The 14,725-nt window shown below is 45.0% G+C and overlaps 1 protein-coding gene and 2 long non-coding RNA genes across 20 annotated transcripts in view; 1 reads left to right on the forward strand and 2 right to left on the reverse strand.

Moving 5' to 3' along the window:
• The window catches only part of LOC147047972 (uncharacterized), a 76,140-nt gene extending 66,687 nt beyond the window's left edge, over positions 1-9,453 (forward strand). For 3 of the 4 annotated variants that reach the window (XR_015067813.1, XR_015067816.1, XR_015067814.1), the window contains 7 exons: positions 20-102; positions 635-720; positions 1,608-1,698; positions 3,045-3,525; positions 3,716-3,957; positions 5,917-5,983; positions 9,223-9,453. This is a non-coding gene — a long non-coding RNA (uncharacterized LOC147047972). The remainder of the gene's footprint in view (positions 1-19; positions 103-634; positions 721-1,607; positions 1,699-3,044; positions 3,526-3,715; positions 3,958-5,916; positions 5,984-9,222) is intronic. The other variant, XR_015067815.1, reaches the window with a different exon arrangement.
• Positions 3,020-5,160, reverse strand: LOC147047979 (uncharacterized). 15 transcript variants are annotated; one of them, XR_015067810.1, is made up of 13 exons: positions 4,958-5,146; positions 4,786-4,824; positions 4,539-4,581; positions 4,415-4,468; positions 4,272-4,325; positions 4,145-4,187; positions 4,000-4,066; positions 3,866-3,933; positions 3,742-3,792; positions 3,560-3,661; positions 3,387-3,481; positions 3,226-3,302; positions 3,020-3,151 (listed from the first exon to the last, which is right to left on the reverse strand). XR_015067810.1 is itself a non-coding variant. In XM_085926952.1 (12 exons), exons 1-5 carry the CDS (start codon positions 4,980-4,982, stop codon positions 4,150-4,152), a joined length of 309 nt encoding a protein of 102 aa, XP_085783078.1. In that variant the 5' UTR covers positions 4,983-5,160; the 3' UTR covers positions 3,020-3,151; positions 3,226-3,302; positions 3,387-3,481; positions 3,560-3,661; positions 3,742-3,792; positions 3,866-3,937; positions 4,000-4,066; positions 4,132-4,149. The 15 variants fall into 15 exon arrangements, 6 of the variants coding, with proteins under 6 accessions (XP_085783078.1, XP_085783083.1, XP_085783082.1 ...); XR_015067807.1 differs by having other exon boundaries at positions 3,866-3,937; positions 4,132-4,214; XR_015067808.1 differs by having other exon boundaries at positions 3,866-3,937; positions 4,958-5,145.
• On the reverse strand, positions 8,944-12,336 carry LOC147047980 (uncharacterized). The gene is made up of 4 exons (XR_015067818.1): positions 12,156-12,336; positions 9,559-11,457; positions 9,221-9,437; positions 8,944-9,132 (listed from the first exon to the last, which is right to left on the reverse strand). It is a non-coding gene; the product is annotated as an uncharacterized LOC147047980 (long non-coding RNA).
• Positions 12,337-14,725: the final 2,389 nt, after the last annotated feature.

Below are 14,725 nucleotides of genomic sequence, written 5' to 3' on the forward strand. Positions count from 1 at the left end.
CTTTTTTTTTTACATTCAGGTGGAAGTGCAGCGAAATTGAGGACTTGAGCTCTGCTGCCCCCTCGCGGTTATCAATGGAAGTTCAACGGCGCACACCATCAGGTTCGATGTCATTAGAGAAAAAAAAAAGTTTGTGGCCCGTTATATTACTGACAGATCGCTCACTATCGTAAATGAATATCAAGTTCAACAACTGGAGATGGCTGACGGTGTAGTAATATTTGACATATTATTTTGATTTATTTATTTATCAAAATCTATATTTATTCATGTAATATTTCATTATGCTTCGCAGTGGTAGGATTAATTTAAAAACTATCCGAGATTTATTCGGAGCTATGACGATGCCATGGGGGTTGGTAAATTGTATTGTCCCTACCCACCCACCAAACCTTTGGTTTTGATTGAGTATTGCAAACATTTCCAAGCTGTTTGTCGTTTTACATGTAAATATGCAGGAGTATCATTACGACACGAGATCCTCGAGTTTGTTTGTACCTCGCGAGCTATCGTATATCAACAAAGGTGGCTTATCAGCGTGCACGCCCACATCTGGCACTCGGCTGTCGATCAAACGATAATCAAGAAAACTGTTTCGCCTGCATGTTGGTTTGTTCTATTTTCCACGCAAAAGCTGATGTCCAAACTGCAAGAGTGGAGTCTCCACGTCAGCTGCTGGTCGTCTACCTGCATATCTCGACGCCAACATATTTTCGAAAGGTACTGCATGTTGCGTTTCCTTCATTTTTTTATTCGTACTATGTAGTGTTATGCCTTCGAAGACTAGAGAAGGTGAAAATACCGGCACAGTCTAATGAGACGTGATATTATTTTGCAAAAATAATTTAATTCGTGCTCTGAGTTATTCTATGGTTCCCAGGTGAATTAGGTAGTGGGTAACAGCCATTAGTTTCAGAAGTTGTGGTCAAAAGACAAAATTAAGTGTGGTGCGTGCACTACAACTTGTTTCCAGCAGAGGGCGCTTACCCTCTGTAGTTGAGGATTCTATTACTGTTGCGGTCATTAGATAGTTTGTGATAATCGATGGTAAATAAATTGTTAAAAATAGTGGAGTGTATCATTATAGTTTCCAAGGAAATATTTGAACAAAAAGAACAAATTAATTTAAAAAGCACCATATTGGCTCGCAGGAGCTAGTTAGTCTGTTTACATCATTCAGCATTAAATCACTTTAATTACACTTTGCCATTAAATCCTAGCCACCGACTGCACTGGAAGCATTTATTCCAAAACAAAACGTGGTATTTGGATTTGAAATTGTATTTTCACAAGGGGAGTTAAAGGCATGATGTTAGGAGCAGTTTGTTGCCTTTTATAATGGCAATAACAATTTTGAACTTCTCAGTATTTTGGCACATAAACCTAGTCTTTTCAGTCTGAGGACTTTGAAAACTTGGTTGAGGTGCTCATTGCATGTCGGGTGAGGAGCTGATTGCTCACACAAATGCATTACGTGTGTTGGCACATTTGGGAAATTACACATTAAAACTGAAACTATACCACTCTGTTCGAATAAAATGAATGAGTTGAAAAACCTTTTGTGTCAATTAGTGCGACTCACAATTTTTTTTTTGCTTGCTTGACAGGATAGTGGAGGTTTGGGCCCCATAGGTGCTGCTGACAGCCTTGTGAGACATGCGCAGCAGAAAGGACAACAACCTGCAACTGGATCGTGATGTGAGTACACAACCGCAGTATTGTGCTTGAGTAGCTGATGTGTGCTATGTCACATTGCACCACAAGATGGCGACCTCTAATGGCACACAACGCCACCAGGGCGAAGATGAGCACATGCAAACATCTGACATTGCCAAAACCTTTCAAAAAACTAATCATCAAACACCTCTTAATGTGTTTTTAATGACATTGATGCAAAGGAGGTTAGTCAGAAATATGCATTTGAGTCATATTCAACTAACTTGGTTTGTATCAGTGTCATTGAAAAACACATCCAAAAGTCTGTAATGAAGATGTTATGCAGTACCTGGCACTTAGAGATGTCAGCTGTTTGCATGTGCTCACCTTCCCCCTGGTGGCACTTGTGCCTAAGTTCATCAAACAGTTAAGCTGCTTGCATGCAAGGCCTGTTGTCAATGTTTGTGTGCAACTAAATTAGTCCCACACAAACATTGACTGCTCAAATGTTTTCAAACTGCTTTTTTGTTCAATAAATTAATCAACTGGAATGCAAGTCTGTGTTTTATAAGAGCAAATTTGCTTCACTCATTTGAAGTTTTTCATGCTTGGTGGTTGCTGCAATGGCACTTAGGTTTTAGAAGGCAGTTTTCAGTCTCGAGGTGAGCGTTACCCTGCTGTCACTGCCATGGACACAAGTCTTTGACTGTTATCCTCCATCTCACATGACTCAAAGTGACTGCAATTGAATTGATGTCACTTTGAGTCGCCTAAGATGGAGAGTAACAGTCAAAGACTTGTGTCCATGGCAATGACAGCAGGGTAACGCTTACCTCGAGACTGAAAACTGCCTTCCAAAACCTAAGTGCCACTTTGCCCGCCTCCTAACTCTGCCCAAATTTAGTCTGACCAATCACGGTATAGCTCAAATTTGCATAGTCACGCCCACTTTTAAACAGCCAATCAAAATACAGTATTTGCACATCCAACCAATCAGATTGCGTCAAATTGACAAAACCACGCCTCCTTTTGCATAACCAATCACAAAGCGCCTCATTTGCATATCCCCGCCCCATTCTCAACCAATCACAGAACGTAGTTCATGTTGCCCCGCCCACTTCCTTAGCTCTCAGCGAATCACAAAGCAGCATTTCAGGCTTATCCCGCCTTAATTCAGAAAATATTCTGGGGGGGGGGGGGGAAATTCCGCCAAAAATTCTGGGTAAAAAAAACCCACAAAAAAAAAAATTTGTTTTTTTTTTTCCAGCATTTTTTTTTATTTTGGGTTTAAATTAGGATAATTTTAAAGTTTGATTTTTGTGATGTGTTTATAATGAAGAGTTGAGAGTTCAAGTGTTCTTTGTAATCAAACTTTATTTATTTTGCAGAGTAAACATTCAATCGCAACAAAGTAACAAGTGTGATCGCAGTCTGCTCGTTGCTGAGTGGTAAAGTGGTCGGCCAGTGAGACGAGTGGTGGAGTTTGGGCCTGGACCTAAGACAAACAGAGATCTGCAAGTTAAGGCAAGTCAACATTTTATGCAGAAAACGTTTTGGCATGAATCATACCAGCGCGAAACAGAGTTGTTCATGGCACCAAGTGTTGAGAGCTGCATGACCAGGAAGCTGATGGTGTTCCTTGCTGCCTGTCAGAAAATAGAAAAAAAAATTGGAACAAAGTTGCCATGAGCATTTAAAGAAAATTAAATTTTGCCCACTTCTCGGGTTACCTTTGAGATAAGGAAGCAACAAAAAAAAAAAAGTGTTGCTGGCATGCAGCTTTCCTTTTCTTCCACTCTGAGCAGGTACTCCATGGTGTGTCCCTCTGGACACAAAAAAAAAGAAAAGTCAGTCCACCTTTGGTACATGGTAGGCTGAAATGAAATTTACTTCCTTCTCTTACCAGCAAGTGCGGACCTAAAAGTCTTGGTACACCTGCCAAAATGTCCGCTTAAAGCTTTTGGCAAATAGCATACCAGGAACGGTTCTTTTCACCTTGTAGGTTCTGTAAAGAAAAGGAACAAAGAAAACTAATTTTTGTTTCTTTTTTTAACTGTAGACTGGAACGTTCCGCTGAAGACTAACGAGTAACAGCAGGCAGAGCTCCTGAAATGTTGCAGACTCCTGAACGGATACCTGCACACAAACAAGGGAACAGTCAAGCAAGTTGCTTTGCAAATCAACACTGAAAATTAAGAGCCTTGAAGACCTTGGGCATGGTTTTGGAGAATTTTTTTGGCCCAGCAGGTGAGGGTCTTTCTCCTACTGAAAGCTGCACTTCCTAAGAGAAAGAAAAAGCAGGTTAGTGTCTTTAACATGCCAATTTTTGCCAAGTTTAGTCACCTGTCAGCTTGTTGGACAGGAAGTGGATTAGGACGCCTCGTTTCTTGACGGCCTGCACCTGCAACACCTGAAACAAAAAAAATGTGTCAAGCACTTTGATTTGTCGAGTTTGTCATTGCAACAGGTTCAAACCTAGAGCTTTTACTTCAGTCAATCCATGCGGCTGGTACCAAGTCTTTTAGCACAGTCTGGTGGACAAAAAGAAAATGCAAATGCTGAAATGAATTGGTCAAACAATTGTTCATCTATGAAAGTGTGCACGTGTGTTTCACCAATTAAGAATGCAGGGGCAGCTCTGGACTTCTCTCCAACCGCAGTTTGTTGGCCTGAAAGAGAGGGTAACGTTACAACTTATCTTGTGGTAAATTTTCAGTCATACACGATAGTTTGATAGACATGTTCAACAAGAGTAGACCTGCAAACGTCTCATTTTCAGGACTCACAGGACAGCAAGTGACCATTTTGAAACCTGCAGACAAAAAAAATAAAAAATTCAGATACTTGATTTAGTTTAATGGATGTCCAAATAACACTTTTGCCTTTTTTTGCAGTCAATCGGGTTCTTCTGTTGCAGATGCAGGCCTATGGACAGAAAAAATAATGAATGATAATTAGATGCAGTTGATTAAAACGTGTCAATCCACTTTAAAACGCGCAGAAAGTCAGCCATGTCGGGCTCATTTTGAATATTAGCACCTGCAGAAAGAAAGTAGAATTTTAACACGAATGCTTCAAAATATTTGATTAATTCTCTCGTGAATTTATGCAAACGCTTTGTCTACTTACCTTCGGCCAAACGGCGTTTGATGCAACTTAGGTCGTTAACTGCCAAGGATAGAGCAATCGTTTTAGCTTGCATGTCAGCAAAATGTAAGTAAGCACGTCTAACCTGCAACTTGACGCTGAAAGAGAGTAAAAGCAGTTAGTTTTAAAAGGCTTAGAAATTGTGAACGCTCACCTTGTCTGAGTTTTAAACGCTGCATGTTGTGGAAAAGTGCGGCGCAGCATGTGGACCAGCACGCCGAGACGCTGTCAGAAGTGAGCGAGAATGATTGTCGCGTTTGTGACGTCTTATATAGGATTTTTGTGATGACGTCATTAACAAGCAAAAGGAAAAAAAAATAAAAGGTAGACTTTAAGGCGAAGCGAGAGGAAAATTGCTAAGTGTCATCGGTGGGAATAGACGAGGCTCGAACCAGGGTTTCAGTATTCAATGCCGATGTCGTTATCCACTCGACCACAGCTTGGTGAACCATGCTCAAGATTTTCTCCTATTTGTAGAATATTTTGAATAACGTGTAAGTTCATAGTGACACTGAAGTACAAACAACCGATGTAATTTTATAGAACTTGCAGTGGTCGAGTGGTCAAAGATTTTGCCTTGTGTACAGGAGACCCCGGGTTCGATTCTCCATCGATCCCCGTTTATTTCGTAAAGGATGGGCGGATCTGGCCTCGAACCCGAATTGCCTGATCTCAAGCGCAGAATTTTATCGTTCGGCCACATTGCCGTGAAATTTCGCCATTATAATGTGGATTTGTCGTACATGTTTAGAAGTACAAAGATACCAATTGGTCTTGTGGACAAAGCTCGACTGGTACAAATGCACGTTGTGTGAATAGAAAAATTAACTACGTAAAAAATGACCATGCATCGTAAGGCTTTTTTTTTTTAAATGACCATGTATGCGGGTTTTATTTTTTTGAAAAAAAAAAAGTCACGTGTAAGGCTTTAAGAAAAACGATTGTATAGTAAGGCTTTTTTGAAAGTATATTGTAAGGCTTTTATTGAAAAAAATTGACAGTGCATAAATTGCTTTTTAGAAAAAAAACGAGTGTATCGTAAGACTTTTATTCATTTGTGATATATATTCACTGATGCGGTCGGTGCATGTTCTTCCTGCTCTTGTCCACTAGGTGGTGCTGAAGTGGCGGGTTCCTGCAGCATGGATTGACTGGTGAAGTTGCGCTCCTTCTCTCCAAGGTTAGAACCAGTTGCAAAGACAAACTTTCATGTGCCGTCTGAGATTTCAAATGCACCAACAATCAATCACCTGCTTAAATTTCCAGTCTAAAGTTAAAAATAGGGACCTAGTTTTCCCTCGCCCGGACGCGGGTCACCGGGGCCCCTCTCTGGAGCCAGGCCTGGAGGTGGGGCTCGAAGGCAAGCGCCTGGTGGCCGGGCCTTCACCCATGGGGTCCGGTCCGGTCGGGCATAGCCCGAAAAGAAAACGTGGGTCCCCCTTCCCATGGGCTCACCACCTGTAGGAGGGGCCAAAGGGGTCGGGTGCAAAGTGAGCTGGGCGGCGGCCAAAGGCGGGGACCTTGGCGGTCCGATCCCCGGCTGCAGAGGCTGGCTCTGGGGACATGGAATGTCACCTCTCTGGCTGGAAAGGAGCCCGAGCTGGTGTGTGAGGCAGAAAAGTTCCGACTAGACATAGTCGGACTTGCCTCCACACATAGTTTGGGCTCTGGTACAAGCCCTCTCAAGAGGGGCTGGACTCTCTTCCACTCTGGAGTTGCCCACGGTGAGAGGCGCCGAGCAGGTGTTGGCATACTTATTGCTCCCTGGCTGGGCGCCTGCACATTGGGGTTCACCCCGGTGAGCGAGAGGGTAGCCTCCCTCCGCCTTCGGGTGGGGGGACGGGTCCTGACTGTTGTTTGTGTCTATGCACCGAACGGCAGCTCAGAGTACCCACCCTTCTTAGAGTCCCTGGAGGAAGTGCTGAAGAGCGCTCCTTCTGGGGACTCCATCGTTCTACTGGGTGACTTCAATGCTCACATGGGCAATGACAGTGAGACCTGGAAAGGCGTGATTGGGAGGAACGGCCCCCCCGATCTGAACCCGAGCGGTGTTCTATTATTGGACTTCTGTGCTCGACACGGATTTTCTATAATGAACACCATGTTCAAGCATAAGGGTGTCCATGTGTGCACTTGGCACCAGGACACCCTAGGCCGCAGTTCTTTGATCGACTTTGTAGTCGTGTCATCAGATTTGCGGCCGCATGTTTTGGACACTCGGGTGAAGAGAGGGGCGGAGCTGTCAACTGATCACCACCTGGTGGTGGGTTGGCTCCGATGGTGGGGTAAGATGCCGGTCCGACCTGGCAGACCCAAACGCTCTGTGAGGGTCTGCTGGGAACGTCTGGAAGAATCCCCTGCCAGGAAGAGCTTCAACTCCCACCTTCGGCAGAGCTTTTCCCGCGTCCCAGGGGAGGCGGGGGACATTGAGTCCGAGTGGACCATGTTCCGCGCCTCCATTGTTGAGGCAGCCGACTGGAGCTGTGGCCGTAAGGTTGTTGGTGCCTATCGTGGCGGCAATCCCCGAACCCGCTGGTGGGCACCGGCGGTAAGGGATGCCGTCAAGCTGAAGAAGGAGTCCTATAGGGCCGTTTTGGCCTGCGGGACTCCGGAGGCAGCTGACAGGTACCGGATGGCCAAGCGGAACGCGGCTTCGGCGGTTGCTGAGGCAAAAACCCGGGCGTGGGAGGAGTTCGGCGAGGCCATGGAGAATGACTTCCGGACGGCTTCGAAGAAATTCTGGTCCACCATCAGGCGTCTCAGGAGGGGGAAGCAGTGCACGGTCAACACTGTTCACAGTGGAGATGGTGTGCTGCTGACCTCGACTCGGGATGTCGTGAGACGGTGGGGGGAATACTTCGAAGACCTCCTCAATTCCACCGACACGCCTTCCATTGTGGAAGCAGGGCCTGAAGACTCTGAGGCGGACTCTCCAATCTCGGAGGTCGAAGTCACTGAGGTAGTTAAAAAAACTCCTCGGTGGCAAGGCCCCGGGGGTGGATGAGATCCGCCCGGAGTTCTTAAAGGCTCTGGATGTTGTGGGGCTGTCATGGCTGACACGCCTCTACAGCATTGCGTGGACATCGGGGACGGTGCCTCTGGATTGGCAGACTGGGGTGGTGGTTCCCCTCTTTAAGAAGGGGCACCGGAGGGTGTGTTCCAATTACAGGGAAATCACACTCCTCAGCCTCCCTGGTAAGGTCTATTCAGGGGTGCTGGAGAGGAGGATCCGTCGGGAGGTCGAGCCTCAGATTCAGGAGGAGCAGTGTGGCTTTCGTCCTGGCCGTGGAACAGTGGACCAGCTCTACACCCTCGGCAGGATCCTCGAGGGTGCATGGGAGTTCGCCCAACCAGTCCACATGTGTTTTGTGGACTTGGAGAAGGCGTTCGACCGTGTCCCTCGGGAGGTTCTCTGGAGGGTGCTTCGGGAGTACAGGGTGCCAAGCCAACTGATAAGGGCGGTTCGGTCCCTGTATCACCAATGCCAGAGTTTGGTCCGCATTTCCGGCAGTAAGTCGGATTCGTTCCCAGTGAGGGTTGGACTCTGCCAAGACTGCCCTTTGTCACAGATTCTGTTCATAATTTTTATGGACAGAATTTCTAGGTGCAGCCGAAGCGTTGAGGGGGTCCGGTTTGGGGACCTCAGCATCGCGTCACTGCTTTTTGCAGGCCGTGATCTCCAGCTCTCACTGGAGCGGTTCGCAGCCGAGTGTGAAGCGGTCGGGATGAGGGTCAGCACCTCCAAATCCGAGTCCATGGTCCTCGGTCGGAAAAGGGTGGAATGCCCTCTCCGGATCGGGGATGAGATCCTGCCCCAAGTGGAGGAGTATAAGTATCTTGGGGTCTTGTTCACGAGTGAGGGCAGGATGGAGCGCGAGATCGACAGGCGGATCGGTGCAGCGTCGGCAGTAATGCGGACTCTATACCGGTCCGTCGTGGTGAAGAGAGAGCTGAGCCAAATGGCAAAGCTCTCGATTTACCGGTCGATCTACGCTCCTACCCTCACCTATGGTCACGAGCTATGGGTCGTGACCGAAAGAACGAGATCCAGGATACAAGCGGCCGAAATGAGTTTCCTCCGCAGAGTGTCCGGGCTCTCCCTTAGAGATAGGGTGAGAAGCTCGGTCATCCAGGAGAGACTCTGAGTAGAGCCGCTGCTCCTCCACGTTGAGAGGAGCCAGATGAGGTGGCTCGGGCATCTCATCAGGATGCTTCCTGGACGCCTCCCTGGGGAGGTGTTCCAGGCATGTCCCACCGGTAGGAGACCCCGGGGACTGGCTGGGGAGAGGGAAGTCTGGGAGTCCCTCCTAAAGCTGCTGCGACCCGACCCTGGATAAGCGGAAGAAGATGGATGGATGGAAGTTAAAAATAAAAAGTCAACTAAAAATGAGTCATTGTGTCTGTTTCTTTTCCTTACAGACAGAGGTGGTAAATCCAGGTCCACAAGGTGAAAAGCCTGCCACGATTTAGCTTTAGCCGCAAGTGCTTCTTCCCAGCAGGTAAATGAGAAGCACCTGTGGCCAAACTGTGGACTTGTCCACGCTCATATCACCGACCGACCACTTCATCACGCAGCAACGAGCAGACGATCATCCAACTTGTCACTTTTTTTGCTTGGTGATTGAATGTTTACTCTGCAAAAGAAATAAAACTTGGTTAAAAAGAACACTTGAACTCACCTCTTCATTCTCAAACACATCACAACAGCGTACGTAACACAAAGCAAACGTTTGACTATGTAGTTAGTTGCATTACCGCTTGCCTCCACTGGATGGCTCTTTTAGCCAAGAGATCAGCATCCTCCTCTCTGCTTCATCCCTCCTCTTGTTTCTGCACCCTCCTCATCTGTGGCCACAAAATGGATGACAGCTTTTAGTGCAAGCGGGGTGCGTCACGAAGGCGACGGTGACGATGCTGTGCCATTTACCTTCCACCTGTTTCCATGCCTCAGCAACCTGAGCTGTCCAATAATGAGGGATGCTGCGAGGCCTCACAGGCTCACATATAGGAGAATAATAGGGCAGGAGAGGCAGCCGTGGCCTTGTTTAGACCACAGGTGTCAAACTCAAGGCCCGGGGGCCAGATACAGCCCCCCACATCATTTTATGTGGCCCGCGAAGACCAATTGTGCATCAAATTTGTGTCATTACTAGAATTGCAAATTGTCTTCACTTTTAATATCTTTTTTTTTAAATATTGGACCAGTTTTCACTTATTTGCAGCTCACTCTATTGGAGACCTCATCCAAATAGCAACATTGCATCAAGGCACAGTGAGTGCAGTGCCCCACCACATTCAGCAGATGGAGCTGTTTGTATTTTTTCTACCATCCTTTGCTAATTTTTCACCAATTGCAAAAAAAAGTTGGGGACAGATGTAGTGCGCTATAAAATTGTTAAATAACTTCAATTGTACTTTTATTACATTAATGGCTACTAAAAGAACATGTTTGTACCCTGTTTTTATTTTGGATTTGTGCATTTGACTGTTTTTTTTATTTTAAAAACGATTTATTATCATAATAAAAAAGAATTTATAAAAATAATTTTAGTCCAGTCCAAATGACTCATTCAAACAGTTACCAATGACAAAGAGCCAATCAAATCTGTGTTCAAGTGGATGCTGTGTAAAGAGTCATTTTGTGACGACTCAGTGTGCTTTTTTGTCTGCATGCCGATCTGCAGTGCTGCAGCAGTGCCGGTCTGCACATGCCCAGACGACAGTGGTTCGGCTCTCGGCTGGCTAACTGATGCGACCAGCCTGCATCACCTTGCCGCACTCATCTAAGCTGTCTTGGGGCCACACACACTTGCTAACACGTTAAGAGGCTCCTAATGGAGCAGAGAGGACATCACAAGTGTGGGACGGTCTGTGTCATTTATTTATTTATTTTATCATTATGGCATCAAGGTCGCTTTGGCTTTTTTCTCTTTTTTTTTTTTTTTTTTTTTTAAAAGCAAGCTGCTCAGTGCGGCAAGAACACAGCTGGGAGCTCATTTGAACTCATGTTACTTTCTCTCTCTCTCTTTTGTTTTGCTCAAATAAAGCCACTAATTCCTTTTTCATTACCCTTGACTAACTTTGCACACGTCAGTCCTCGCTGGTTGTTCATGATCCTCTTAGTGCAGTTGAAATCACGGCGTGCTATGCTACCTCTGTCTTTGGATCTGTATGGATTTTTAGCTTAAAACCACGAGCGACGTTAAAGCAAGCACTTGCATATGCATCGATTTAATGAGGTGATCCACTCCAATCAGTATGGAAATAGCCCGGCCGTTTAATCATGTCTGGCGCAGTCAAAATCTTGCAAATTATTTAGAGGCAAAAGTCCCGTCTAATAAAAAAAAAAAGGAGTGTTTTGCCGCCATTTTGTAGCAAAGTGTTAAAAGATTAAAGGTGTGACAATTAAGTTTGAATCTTTCGAAGTTAAGAAAACAAGCTCATAATGTTAGATGAATCTGAAATTGTAATCGTAAGAAGTAGTAGTGGAAATGAAAGAACAAAGTGAAGCTCTCACCTGCTTTTCTTCTTCGCTGGTGAGACGGCCAGGTTAATAAGCAATTTCCTTCCTGTCGCTTCAGTAGCTTCCCTGCAGCACGTACGCTGAGACGGTCCATCTATTCACTGTCATCAGCTGCACAACCAGTGTCTCTTCTGCTGCCCAAAGAAAGAATTATGATTTTATCTTATCGTATTATAACTATATTCTCAATATTACTTTTCTTCCCCCCCCACAGCTAAGTAAGCTTAGATCAACAGTTTTTGGTTGCAATATAAATATGATTCTACCATTGCGCTTTGATTGTCATTAAAGTTGAACATGAAAGCGCAATTGTACCAACGAGGAAGAACAAAAGAAAATCCCCTAAACCGATTTATCAGCAGCCGACATCTAGCGGCAGATTGGAGACGACGTCCACGTAAGCGCACAGGTTCTGATCAATATGAATGACCTCTCGGTGTCCTTGGGATCACCTTTTTTTTTTTTTTTGCCACATGAAAGTACGAGCGCACACTTGGAAATCATCTTTCCTCTCTGGCGTCCTATCAGATGCAGATAATAGGAAAGAAATACTTGAGGTCTTTGTGCACACGCACAATGTGTGTGGAACAATCGGACAAAAGGAAATGGAAAGATAGAGCTGGCCTTTGAGATTACAAGTCAGGTGGACGTTCAAGGGAAGATGAGGCAGTCCCGGATTTTTTGGGAATGTTGGAAGATTATAATATTTATGTTATCGTTTACGAGATTCGATTCATTGACTTAAAATGTACCCACAATTTATAACTATTGCGATAGCAAAATTAAAAAAACAAAACAATAAATGGAAAAATGGAAGTGAATTTCCTACTTGAATTCCTCCGGGCGGGCAGAATGTGGTTGGGGCTCGATTCGCCGACAAGCAGATGGCTGCAACAAGACAATTCATGCAGGGAAAATGTGAATTAGGAGATTTTTCCAGCAGGCCTCTTTGCACTAATGTGACATTTCACAGATCCTAAACAACGCTACCAAAAAAAAAAAAAAAAAAAGAAAACATTGCTATTATGTAAGAGGATTTTACGCCAAAGTTTTTTTTTCTTTTCTGTACTTTGCTTTTCCCATGCGATTAACATCTTCTGCTCTTCCGTGACTCCCACCCATCCTGCCGCTACTGCCCAAGGGCATCTCCTGGACCAGGGAGACGTAGATGAGGACCGAACGGGTTTCGGTGGACTTTTGTAGCTACCGTGGGATTCGGCTCGCACAAATTCAGGAAACATGAAATAAAATTGGATTGAAAAGTACTGTTATCAAAACTCCTAATGGTCGGTGCTGTTTGTTTAGCCAGACAGGCCGAGGTGTCAATCAGCGGCCACACCTCCCTGAAGTCTTTGCACTTTTCTCCTTGTGATCGATTCAGTCTGAACACCTGTCACTCAAAGTTTGAAAATGTCAGAAGGAGGGAGGGGCGGGACTCTATTTTGGGGGAGAAAGTCAAACAAGGGCGACGGCTGAAAGTCAATACGGAGGAATTTTAAGGCTTCCTGGAGGATGAGTCATCAGCAGACATTCACACAAAATGATTGAAAATGAACAGAAGAATTAAAGCGAATCATGCATGATAACGGTCGGCATAGTTGCACTCGTTCACTATTTTTGTGTCAATGAGCAGAAGAAAAGCTTAGGTTATCTGGGGAGACTGCATGCACGTATTAGAGGTTCTTAAGAAAAATGATCACGCCATTAATTCATAAAATAAGAGGGACAGAAGTAAGTCTTGGCGAGTGTGACCTTAATGCCTCAGATTATATCTGGATTGAAAGACAAAGGACATCTGTCATGCGAGCATCTGACTAAACAACACGATTACTTGGGAGTTTACAGAGTAATATAAAATAAAAAGAAAAATTGTTGACCCATCATTTGGAAGACTTGTCTTTTACCAAATATAGTTCATTTTCTAATAAATAGTTGAAAGGGCCACTTGTTGCTAGGCAGACTTCAGAGGGCACAACCAAAAGTGCCCCTAAGGCCAATTTAAGACAAAAATAAAAATCACATTACAATAAATTTTTTAAAAAACACACGAAGCTGATGCCAATATAATGGAATTACATCAGATCCCTTTCAGGTCATATTTATTTTAGGAGGGAAAAAAAATACTCAAAAGAATTGGAAGCTTATGTGGTCTAACAGACGGTTTGGGATTGCAGAGCTTAGACAGAGGTCACTCTCCATTCATAAAGGCAGGCAGATCTGTGCATGCAAAAGTCTCAATGACTTCAAAGTGGTTGCGACATGTGGGTGGGTGTATATACGCCCCACCTCCACAGCTATCATGAGATGATGATGAGACAGTTAATAAAGTTATGAATAGCACGAAAAAAAGTGAAATTGACCGTGGGGTGCTGGTGTGTGGGGGGGGAGATTTGCTTTAATCTGATAGGAGGTTTAGCCGTGGCGGGATTATTTACTGTTACGCAGGAAGCTTTAGGTGTCACATGGCTGTGGAGAGTTTGGCGTTGGGGGAAGGAAGGGGGGGGGGGGGGGCTGATAGTGGCGACATCCTTTCACCCTTCAAATGACTTCAACATTGTCGGCACTTGATTTAAGAAACGACAAAAGCACGACTCTCCTCGAATCCAACAAATCAAACAGATTTTGACATTGTCTTAATTTGAAATATTTTATCATTCACCGACTTAACGAAAGAAGCAACACCAAAACAACAAATGGAGGGAGAAACAGCTACATACGAGACCACCTCCTTTCCCTCGCTTTAGCGCTAATCTGTTCCCACCACAACAAGGAGAGATTAAAGCTTTCCCGGGAATGCCTGACCACGATATGAACAAGCGAAGGGGTCAAAGGGAAATCGGACCACTGATCCTCCTTAGCTATCATCAAGGCTCAACTAAACCTTAAAAACTACAACAGCAAAAACTGCTCGTAAACGTACGCGATGGAGGCGGCAGGAGCCGCAAATTTGGCCGTAAAGATGGCAGGAAGGAGCATCGGTGCAGAAAACGAATCCTCGGTGAGGAATTGATGGAAAGTTGCACTGCATGACGGAGATGATGATGAACTGGCTGCGCTGACAGCTCATCAATAGACGGGAACGCGGCGGCTGCGCTGACGGGGACGGATACGATTGGAGATTAAACAGCCAAGGTGGCAAATGTGATAAATTTCCCATTAAGATTTATTTTGTAGCAACGGAACAGTTGAGTTTGGCCTGCCGTGGTTCCAAACGTCAAGGAGCTAATAGCTTTTTGCTTAAGGGGGAGTGGCAATTGTGTCTAGCTCCGCCCATTTTGAAATTTGCCTACAACTAGTACAATGTGTACTCGAACATTATGAAAACTACTCTGCCACAATGATGCTGCTGTATCGATGATTCCTCTCACACATTTATGCATGTGTGTGTGAGGAAGTGTG

Source organism: Syngnathus leptorhynchus, chromosome 12 (genome assembly GCF_054491065.1).
Source record: "Syngnathus leptorhynchus isolate UIUO chromosome 12, UIUO_Slep, whole genome shotgun sequence".
Lineage (NCBI taxonomy): Eukaryota > Metazoa > Chordata > Actinopteri > Syngnathiformes > Syngnathidae > Syngnathus > Syngnathus leptorhynchus.

Coding starts and splice junctions, on each gene's coding strand:
- LOC147047979 (XM_085926952.1), bottom strand. CDS start 4,982: ATGCAGCGTTTAAAACTCAGACAAG. Junction 4,825..4,957: donor GCGTTTAAAACTCAGACAAG/GTGAGCGTTCAC, acceptor TATCCTTGGCAG/TTAACGACCTAAGTTGCATC. Junction 4,582..4,785: donor CAAACGCCGTTTGGCCGAAG/GTAAGTAGACAA, acceptor TTCTGTCCATAG/GCCTGCATCTGCAACAGAAG.